We start from the raw sequence: 11,071 nt of genomic DNA, 5'->3' as shown, positions 1-11,071 counted from the left end.
TTATGTTATTGTTGAGATTAAATAATAATAAAAGTCGATAAGAAGTATCTGCGATTCATCCCAAGGTTGAACCGGTGACCGGAACTGTATCATTGTCCGCGTTGATGAACGGTCCGAAACAAGTAATTAATAAGTAGCGTGGGCCGTGCGGACCCAAATTCGCCTCGACGGTCAGAAAAATGGACCGTGCGGACCCAAATTCACCTCGACGGTCAGCCAAATGGACTGCAGCTCTGAGCCAGTGCGCGCTGAAACGTGGCGCGGACACCATATGATGCATATATCCCCAGAAGCCGTCGGAAAGGAAACCAGACAATACCCAAATGGATGGAACTGCCTCACCGATCGGAACCCACCACCGGTGTCTCCCTCCGTCGCTATGCCTCTCTCGGAGACCCTCCCTTTGTTCTATTCCATCTCTCTTCCTCCTCTCTTGTTCTCTCCCCATCAGCGCCCCCCACCGAGGAGTCTCCCTCATCGCCAGGGCGGAGCTGCCGGAGGGCGAGACGGGGCCGCCCGCTGACAAGGCCTCCACTTCCTCGCCTCCTCCAACATCCCCCAAGAAGCCGGGTGGCAAGGGAACCGGATTTGGCAGCGGCGTCGACGCGAAGAAGAAGCGGAAAGGTAAAGAAAGGGGCTCTGTGATCCGACGCTCTCCGGTAAAGGGTACCTCTATGCTCTACTCGGGCAGCAAAAAAGAGGACCCAGCATCACAAGGGCAGCAGAGTGTGAACGAGAGCGCCTTTCTCCTCACCTGGTTGGGTCTCGGCTTTCTAATCCTCGTCGAGGGCGTTGCCTTGGCTGCATCAGGTACTCTCCGTTTGCTGTGGCCTGCATTGCTGCTCATTATCTATCAATCATTTAGGAAAAGGAAGAAGTGCTCGCAGTTTTAGGTCTGGAAGATGCCCTTGTCTCATTTACATTATCTTATTGGGAGATTTCTATCTTGTCAACCAGCATTTTCATAATTAAAAAAAAAAGAAAAATTTGATCATTAATTGTTGGGAGTTTGGGGAATGTTGGTGTAAAATTTCGTCAAAGCCGGAGTTGCTGGAGAACATCGTGACCGCCGTCGGGACCTGCAAGAGAAGTCTAAACCGGAGTTGGGGGTGCTCCGGCAAGACCTCCGACGCTCAAGTCAGTACTCTGCTTCAACAGAAATGGAGTGCTCGAACGAAAATTTTGGCAGAGTTTCGAGATAGAGTTTTTGAGCTCAGAAAAGAACGTATCTGGGGATCCTTATTTATAGACGGAGAGCGTAACTGACTGACAGCGACGTCTGTAACTGTTTGGTAATAGGCCGTTCAGAGCCGTGCGGAGTTTGTTACGGAGAGTAGTGGCGTCGGAGGTCGTTCAGGGCCACATGGAGCTTGTTGCGGAGAGTGAAGTAGTGTTCGTTGTCGTGACTTGCCAGAGAGTGGTGGAGCTGCATGGAATCTGTTGCAGAAAGTGGAGCAGGGTGGCGGTTCTTGTTGTGGCTTGTCAGAGAGTGATGGAGTCGTGTGGAATCCATTGCAGCGAGTGGAGTAAGGTAGTGGCCTTTGTTGTGGTTTGCCAGAGAGCTTGGATCCGTCGGTTGAAGCTCGGCTGGGATACCTGATGGAGCAGAATGGCCCTTTACATCGTCGTTCTAGGAGAGGCTTGGATGTTCCGAGGTTGCTGACGAATCTACTGTTGTCGGACGCTTCGGGCGCTGACATCTCAGGCGGGAGTCACCTGCTGTAGGAGCTCGGATGGAGATTTTCTGTTGGCGAAGTCCGAGGAAGTCCGATCGTTAGAGAAGTCCATCTGGGATTTATCTGATGTGGAAGCTCATCCGAAGATCGTCCGTCGGGGAAGTCCGGTTTTATGGGAAGCCTGGTAGGAGGTCGGCCGGTGATGGACTTCGGATAGCGCTGGGGAGGCTCGGCAGACATCGGAGGCAATCGGCTATCGCAGGGACCCAGCTGCTGGAGCTCGTCCGGAATCCATCCGCCGGAGAAGTAGCTTGGCTGAAGTCTACCTGTAATAGAAGTTCGGAGGGAATTCATTTACAGTAGAGGCTTGAATGGAATTTGCTTATAGTAGATGTCTGGGATAGACAGTCCGCGGTAGGAGTTCGGAGCAGATCGTTCGTAGTAGAAGTTCGGCTCTCGCGGGAGCTTGATTGGGATCCGAAAGGCGGTCGACCGTCGTGGAAACTTGGATGGAATCTGGTTACCATAGAAATCTCGCTGTCGGGGAAGTCGGATGCAGACGAAGTCCGGAAGAAATTCGGAAAATAGTTGGTTGCTGTAGAAGGTCGGCTAACAGTGGGGCCCAGAGGGCCTTTGGGGTGGCCCAATGGATGAATGCAGAAGTTCATTGTCGGAGAAGTCCGGACGGTCGAGGGGGTTCGGAGAGACGCCACACATAAGGTCGGAAGCCGGAAGAGTCCTGAAAGGATCGGTCTTTTACAAACTTCGGTCGGGGGGTATTTTATACCCAACACCAGTCCCCCTACTTCGAGTTCGGGCTATGACATCAGATGTCATATCACTTTATTACAACAATAATGGAGCCATAATACTTGCTAAGGAGTCGAGGTTTCATAAAAAATTCAAGCACATCGAGCGGCGGTTTCATATCATACATGACTATCTCGAAAATAAATATATCGAGGTGTGAAGAGTAGACTCTATGGATAACATGGCAGACTTATTGACAATAATTGAGCCAGCCAAAGATGGAAGTTCACCTTGAGAAGATGGGAGTTAGATTAGTGGCCAATTGGCTTTAGTTCAAGTGGGAGATTGTTAGATATATGTCCTAGAAGTCAATCTGACTGGCATATTGTAATAAATCTAAGATAATTTTGTACTTAATATATTGATTTGATTCATAAAAGGGCAAGTTTGTTTTTTTATTCAAGTGTGATGTGTCCTTGAATCATTAATGAAATTAATACTTCGATACATATTCTCAAACAGTTGAGAATTAAAGGTATGTATAATTAATTTTTAAATACTCTCGATCATAGTATCATCATGAGGACGGTGATCGATTTGGATAGTCCGATGCATAGATCGCTTCTTTCGAGATAGATGAGTCTCTAGTATACAGTATAAACACTAAACGATGAGTGCGGATAGTTGTTAGAGAACAACTAGTACTGAGCATGATCATATGAGAGATCACTTGAATTTTTACTCGATCGTCAGTGATCGTCTCGATGCTGTAGTTGTGTGAATGGTCCTTTGATCTGTGATGGTATGTTGCTCATAATGAGACTGCTGGAGTTTAACTGACACAAACATGGTCTCATTGAGATCTTGTAGTAGATGTTGGTGATAGTTGGTCCACTGTGGGAGTAGGGTGCGTATCTAGATAGAATCTATTGATATTGATAAAGAGTAGTGCTATGAGATTTGAGAGGCTAAATCCACGAGTCTGTGGTCACAGCAGTGCGATTAATGGAAAAGAGTATTTATGAGGATCACAATTGGACTTAAGCTAATCGAATCTATCATATGACTGATGATGAGGTTTGATGATTTATCCATGACCTGTCATCTAGGCATACTCATGATAGAGAAACTGAATCATACGTGAACTACACCTTAAGGTTCTTTTTCAGTTCTACTGGGTTGCTACTACATATTGCTAGGTATCACTAGTGGATTGTGAGAGCTCATTAGGATTGCTCAGGATTGACAATCTTTGATGAGTTAGAGTGGAATTGTTTCGATCCATTAAAAAAAATTTCAATGATACTATGATAGAGATCATGGTATATCTCACTACCAGATAGGATTGAACCTATGGAGTCACACAATAGAGAGATTAGACTTGGAATATCTCACTGTTGGTGCAAAAATCCGCTTGCGCCGGAGAAGCTGGAGTTGAGGGAGTCGCGGTCGCCGCCGGGACCTGCAAAGGAAGTCTAAACCGGAGGTGGGGTTGCTTCGGCAAGACCCTCCGACGCTCAAGTCAGTTCTCTGCCTCAACAAGAATGGAGTGCTCGAACGAAAATTTTAGTAGAGTTTCTAGATAAAAAACGAGAGCTTAGAGAATAACGTATCTGGGGCCCCTTTTTATAGGCGAAAAGGGGGCAGCAGACTGATAGCGATATCTGTAACCGTCTGGCAGTGGGCTGTCCAGAGTCAGGCGGAGTTTGTTGCGAAGAGTAGTGGAACGGGATCGTGGCCACCGTCGGGACGTGCCACGTGGAGTCTGTTGCTGGTAGTGGAACGGCGCCCGTTGTCGCGACTTGCCAGGAGGTGGGAGGAATCGCGCGGTATCCGTCGCAGGGAGTGGAGCAGAATCGTGGTCATTATGGTGATCCGCCAGGAAGTGATGGAGCCATGCGAAATCCGTCGCAGGAGGTGGAGCAGTGTCGTGGCCGTCACTGCGGCCTGCCAGGGGGCCTAGGCCTGTCGGTCGAAGTTCGGCTGGAGTGTCTGGCGGGGAGAGGTGGCTAGCCACCCGTCTGAGAGGAGCTCGGAGTCCGGTTCCCGTAGGAGTCCGGATGGGGTCTACTTGCAGCCGGAGTTGGGGACGAGGCCCGGTTCTTGTAGGAGTCCGGGTAGAGTCTTCCTGCAATTTAAGTCAGGTGCGAAGTCCGGCTCTCGTAGGAGTCCGGACGGAGTCTACCTGCAATTGCAGTTGAGGGCAAAGCCCAGCTCCCGTAGGAGTCCGGACGAAGTTCACCTGCAATTGGGATCGCGGGTGGAGTCCGTCTCCCGTAGGAGTCCGGACGAAGTCTTTTTGCAATCAAGGCCAGGGACGAAGTCCGGCTCCCGTAGGAGTCCGGACGGAGTTTACCTGTAAGTGAAGTCGTGGGCGAAGCTCGGCTCCCGTGGGAGTCCGGGCGAAGCTTTCCCGCAGTTGAGGTTGGGGACGAAGTTCGGCTCCCGTAGGAGTCCGGACTAAGTCTGCTTGTAGCTGGAGTCGGAGACGAGATCTGGCTCCCGTAGGAGTCCAGTCGAAGTCCACCTGCAATCAAGGCCAGGGACGAAGTCCGGCTCCCGTAGGAGTCCGGACGGAGTTTACCTGTAAGTGAAGTCGTGGGCGAAGCTCGGCTCCCGTGGGAGTCCGGGCGAAGCTTTCCCGCAGTTGAGGTTGGGGACGAAGTCCGGCTCCCGTAGGAGTCCGGACTAAGTCTGCCTGTAGCTGGAGTCAGAGACGAGATCTGGCTCCGTAGGAGTCCGATCGAAGTCCACCTGCAATCAAGGCCAGAGACGAAGTCCGGCTCCTGTAGGAGTCCGGACGGAGTTTACCTGTAAGTGAAGTCGTGGGTGAAGCTCGGCTCCCGTGGGAGTCCGGGCGAAGCTTTCCCGCAGTTGAGGTTGGGGACGAAGTCCGGCTCCCATAGGAGTCCGGACTAAGTCTGCTTGTAGCTGGAGTCGGAGACGAGATCTGGCTCCCGTAGGAGTCTGGTCGAAGTCCACCTGCAATCAAGGCCAGAGACGAAGTCCGGCTCCCATAGGAGTCCGGACGGAGTTTACCTGTAAGTGAAGTCGTGGGCGAAGCTCGGCTCCCGTGGGAGTCCGGGCGAAGCTTTCCCGCAGTTGAGGTTGGGGACGAAGTCCGGCTCTCGTAGGAGTCCGGTCGAGGCTCGTCAGCTGGATCTCCGGAGGATCACCCCCGTCACGAACTTCGGCTGGGGGGTATTTTATACCCAACACTCACTATGATAGAGATCATGGTATATCTCACTATTAGATAGGATTGAACTTACGGGGTTACACAACAAAGAGATTAGATCTGGAATAAGCAATTGGGCTTATGAAGTCTCAATTGAGTTTAGAGAAATCCTATGGGTTTAAGATAATCTTGCTAGCACATGGTTCACGATGAGCACATAGTATCATCGACAATTCTTGATGAGTTAGAGTGGAATTATTCTGATCTATTGAAAAGAGTTTCAATGATACAATGATAGGGATCATGGTATATCTCACTATTAAATAGGATTGAACCTATGGAGTCAACAATAAAAAGATTTGACCTGAAATATTCACTATGATAGAGATCATGATATATCTCACTATCAGATAGGATTGAACCTATGGAATCACACAATAAGGAGATTAGATCTGTAATAAATAATTGGGCTTATGAAGTCTCAATTGGGTTTAGAGAAATTCTATTGGATTCAGGATAATCTTGTTAGCATATGGTTGAATCCAATTTTCTCTTTGTACTTGAATTATTTATTTGATAAGATTAATTCGAGTTAATTATCTATTAATAACCTAAATGAATTAGATTCATTGGGCTCAAATTGTTGGGTGCCTAGGGTTTTATATCATATGCATTAAGGGTTCAAATTTTTAATCAATTTTTTTGATTGTTTGCATTGGAGCGTCACTTGATTTGATCAATTTGGGTGTGCCCACATGATAGAGGGCGTGTGGGACCAGCATTGGGCATCTCCTAGACCCCATGTAGCGTGTGAAAAAGTGGGTGAAAAGGCTCCAATATTTGGCACCTTATGGATCTCTTAAAGGGGGTTAAATATCTAAGGCTACAAGGATTCTTAATGCAAATAGGACTTGTATTAAGGGGCTATTTGGTTTTGAATAGGATTCAAACCTTTTACCTATTTAAATGATCCTTCTCTAAAACTCTGATGATAAGATTTTCAGTATCCCCACGCCTCCCATAAGCCTCCCCCACGCCTCCCTCTCTTCTCCCTTCTTGTTCCAAGGCCCAAAGGGGTTTGGGCGTCGTCCATCTCCACGCGTAAGAGGAGCTTGGGCATCCCACTTGGTGGCTGGTTTTCAGACCTTGGTTGCTTCATAATCAAGGAAAAGAAAGCAAGAGAAGAAAAGAAGAAAAAGATCAAGGAACGGATCAAAGAGTTGATCGTGATCCAGGCTTCGTTCAGATTTGTAGGGTGATCATTTTTGGAGAAGAAAGATCAAGACCATAGAGGGCTGTTCCAAATTGATCCTAGTAGATACCCGTAAAAATCGGACACTTGTGTGGCTAAGAGAGAGTCTACTTTCTTCCAGATCCATATTCGAAGAAAGAAATTATGAAACAGGTATGTGATTCAATCACATATTTAATTTCAGAATAAAATTCAGTATGTGTTCAATTTCAGCATATGAAGTAGATCATTGTGTTCTATATTTTGTGCATGTATGATTTAGATTAAAAGGTGTTTTAATCTTATATTCTGCTGCGTTATTTAGAAAAAAAAAATTGAAATATGCATGCATGCCCCTATACAAAATTCCAACAATAACATGCCTCGAAATTGTTGGTCCAATCTTCTTTGCCATTCTTTTAGTGCTTATAGCTTGAGGTTAGAACTACGATGCAAATTTTTCTCACTGTTACTTTCACTCTTAGTCACCACCTTTTGTGCTAGGTCTAGCTGAGAGACCTCCTTTAAGTTTCTTTTGGACTATCAAAGCCATGAAAGCAGCTTGTAGCAAAAGTGACCAATCAGTTTGGGAACTTGTTCAATCCAAGCCTCGAGAGAACTACCATTGCAAGTCCAATATTTGTTTAAAAAGAAAAAGGATTGCCAGTTTTTCTAGCTGTCCCCCATGAGTGACCAATCTATCCTTGAATTCTTGTTTGCTATCAATATATTAATTTGAGTCTAACTTCATTATTTTGCGTTACATTGTCTCATGTACTCCGATCTCTTCAAGAATGACATTCCATCCTTTCTCAGATCACATGTGCTAGTCAATTATGACGTTACCTAATAGGAGCCTTTCATGAATTCGAACTACCTCTCACTCAGTCCATCTTGATGGACTTCCTAAAATCTATGATAAAATAAATAATAAACAACTAAAAGAGTTTCCCATATGATACAATACTCTAGTTTGGATCTTCAAATTCGGCTCTAATTGAATAGTAAAACTTGTAGTGTTTCGTGGCCTTACTTAAGATTCAAAGTTAATCCTAACTAACATAGGACCATTTTGCTAAACTTAATTCATGTGGACCAATCAATATCTATTAGCCATACGAGAAAAAGGGATGGGACAGGATTCTAAGGTTCAATTAGGGTTATGACTTTAATTTCTCCTGGCTCTCAATACTTGTAAATGATCAAAGAAATACAGTAAGGCTGAAAACAACTCAAATACGTTCATGCTTTGTTCATATCATGGGTCTATATTAACAAAACAAAAAAAAAAAGGAAAAGATAAGAAGGGAAAAGGGATTGGAGAAAGTTTATTGTAGAGAAGAATTAAGAAGAGGGAAGAATTAAGGGTGCCAACTAATTCAATGGGTAGTCACTGGGGTTTGGTTACCCACCACTATGAGTCTTATCTTGCAACAATTTACAATCACATAAACTTTGATGGGCCTTGCCCATAGAGGGGGGGTGGGCGGTGGTTACAAAATCTTCAGTGTCTTTCATTTAACCAAAATAACTCCCAAATTATTTTTCCTATTAACCAAACAACTTTATATATTCTACTAGCTAGCCCCTAAATGTTGTTTTTCCATTCAAGTTGGAGTTCACAAAAGAATATCAATTTGAAACAAACAGTCCTGCCCTTATGGACATCTGGAGCATTTCTAAATAAGAACTAAAAACGGGACATAAATGAGAACATAGATATGCCCATCAAAGCACCTTAAGTGCCTTGACATAGGGAGATGTTATTGTCTGATAAGATCATCCGATAAGATCATGGTGCCAGCTTCTTATCTAAAACTATGTGGGAGTGAGAGCTGAGGAAGCCGCCTGGTCACAAATTATCTATAATTTTTCTGGGATAATGTAAATTGCCCATCTGCCAGTTTCCATTATCCCTAAATATTGGGATTGGTTATGATTGGCTTTTCCAACTTCTCTTTCTCTTACCTAGATTTCACCATATTTCGATATAGAAGCCCCTTTTGGAAGATCTTTTCAGGCTAATCAGATCTTATCAACCAATAAGATCTTCCAACATCCAAACAGGCCCTAAAAACTTCTGTTGCATTTCTAACACCATAAAACATCTCCTAAGACTTGCTGCTGGAAAAACCTCGGATCAGCAGGCAACCTGAGCCATGAGATAATGACATGGACAACTTTTTGCATTGGTAATATCTCTGCTGTTCCTTTATGGATGTGAAATCTCTACTTGATCAATCAGAGTCTTGGTTGGAATAATCAACAAGCTAAGACAATGTGCTAATGGCTTCTTTTGTGCCTCCTGATGCTCCTGATCAGGACCTCCAGGTGGATTGATCTCTCATTAATTTTTCTCTCTACAGTTGTGTTTTAAAGATAAGGCAAAAGTGGGCTGATGAAAATTGGTGTATTTTTGTTGTTGACCTTTTTTTTGAAAAAAAAAAGATGGCAAATAATATATTCCAAACATGTTTTTGGTTGATAAGATTGGTAGCATCATTAAATTACTTCATCTTGATTTAGTTCTATTCATCTCGCATGATGCCTACCAGGATAAATTAGTGGAATCTAACCAATGGATGGAATTTGCTTCTGAATATTTGGGTGACATGAGGATGTTTGTAATGCCAAAGTTGAAGATAGAGGTGGTGGCCACTGGCAAGTTTTTTAATGACTAGCTTTGTTGGAAAGGATGGAGAAATTTAAGCAAAAGGTTGTATCTCTTCCACCATAAATGCCTACCAGATATATTGATTATTGGTTGTTGTATTAGGCACTCAAGTCTGTGGAATATTATGGGCATTCCAGATGTTGGAGTATGTTAATGTCCAGTGAGCAAATGATTAAAACAGGATCTCAATGCGAGTCATTCTTTTAGGTCGTTCACTTTAGCAGGTATAAAAGAACTGAGATGAATTCTTTTAATCCTTGGGTGGAATATGATTTTTAATAATTCATGTTTATGACCTTAATTAATGTGCTTCATCTCATCTATAAGGAAAGCTGTATGGCTTGACGTATGATCCAATTAAGGCTGGAAATGTCACAAGCAGCTCCTGATTTGATATCAACTCTCTCTATTTGTCACTTAATTGCTGTCTTTGGACAACCATGTGACAGATGAGACAGATGAGCCTGCCATTATAATTAGAAGGCTTATTGATAGGTGAGGGGATCTACCTACTTTATCATGGCATGTTGCTTCTGATAACTTGCTAAATCACCACTCAGTTCAACAGGCTGTGTGGTGGTCAGGGATTGGTATGGTGCATTAAGAGGTAGGTGGTTTTGCTTGGCGTCCCATATACTGCTCAGCCAATCACCAATTTCCATATAGGATCTATGAACTGAGCAACGATACGGTGGGTGCTCCTTAGCAATTTTCTTTATTATGAACTAATTTTGTGATTAAGATAACAAAATTCATTATGCAATCACCACCTCACATCCAACTTGACCTTTTTGTTGAGATAACTAGAACGATATGCGCCAAAACATTGGAAGGAGACTAAATGGGTTTAGGGATTTCCTTGTTCCAGTTTTCTCGTACTACAAAATTTTTACATTGCACTGGTCTTCCGTAACCCTAGGCTTTTTGCATGTGCAGGCTTCCTGCCAGAGGAATGGGATAATTTTTTTGTGAAGTATCTCTATCCTTCCTTCACTCCAACTGTCTTTTTGTTTGTGGGTGGCACAGTTGCATATGGAGTGTTCAAATATTTGCAGGGTGAACAGATGAAGAATTGAACATCACAGATTGCAGCACCTCTTAGTGTTATCATTTGGAACATAAGATATCTTAATTCATTTGAGCTTATTTTAATGTTCATGTTTCTCTACAGATGGCAAACTTTGTACCAATAATTACGCTTAGCATGAAGTGAGATTTTACACTAGCACCCAGTCTTTGAACGCATGAAGTTCAATGACCTCAACAGTGAATTCATATGTCATTTTTACGTGGACAAAATTAGGGAGGTGCCTGTTTTTGCACGGCAATGGCTTGCAAACAACTCTTTAGTTGTATCATGGTTACAAGGATTGAGTATTTTACAAATACTTAAGGTCATTGCCCGGATAATTTTGACATTAGGGCTTCTGCTGGGCCTGCTTCTAGACTTGCTGGGTTTAAGCTGGAGTATCTGCTACCACCATTCAGCCCTCTTTGTGCTCATCATGGTTAATAGTATCATCATTTGAAGGTTATGGCCTAGTACCATTACGGACTACCAT

At 44.2% G+C, this 11,071-nt stretch overlaps 1 protein-coding gene across 1 annotated transcript; it reads left to right on the top strand.

The window, feature by feature from the left end:
• Window positions 1-276: 276 nt before the first annotated feature.
• LOC140852951 (protein LPA2-like) lies at window positions 277-10,734 on the top strand. The gene is made up of 2 exons (XM_073247001.1): window positions 277-810; window positions 10,446-10,734. Exons 1-2 carry the CDS (start codon window positions 324-326, stop codon window positions 10,583-10,585), a joined length of 627 nt encoding a protein of 208 aa, XP_073103102.1. The 5' UTR covers window positions 277-323; the 3' UTR covers window positions 10,586-10,734.
• The last annotated feature ends 337 nt before the right edge of the window (window positions 10,735-11,071 follow it).

The sequence above is a fragment of the Elaeis guineensis genome, chromosome 12 (genome assembly GCF_000442705.2).
Source record: "Elaeis guineensis isolate ETL-2024a chromosome 12, EG11, whole genome shotgun sequence".
Classification (NCBI taxonomy): Eukaryota; Viridiplantae; Streptophyta; class Magnoliopsida; order Arecales; family Arecaceae; genus Elaeis; species Elaeis guineensis.
Note: the sequence above shows the minus strand (reverse complement) of the source record. Positions and strands in the feature narration are given on the sequence as shown.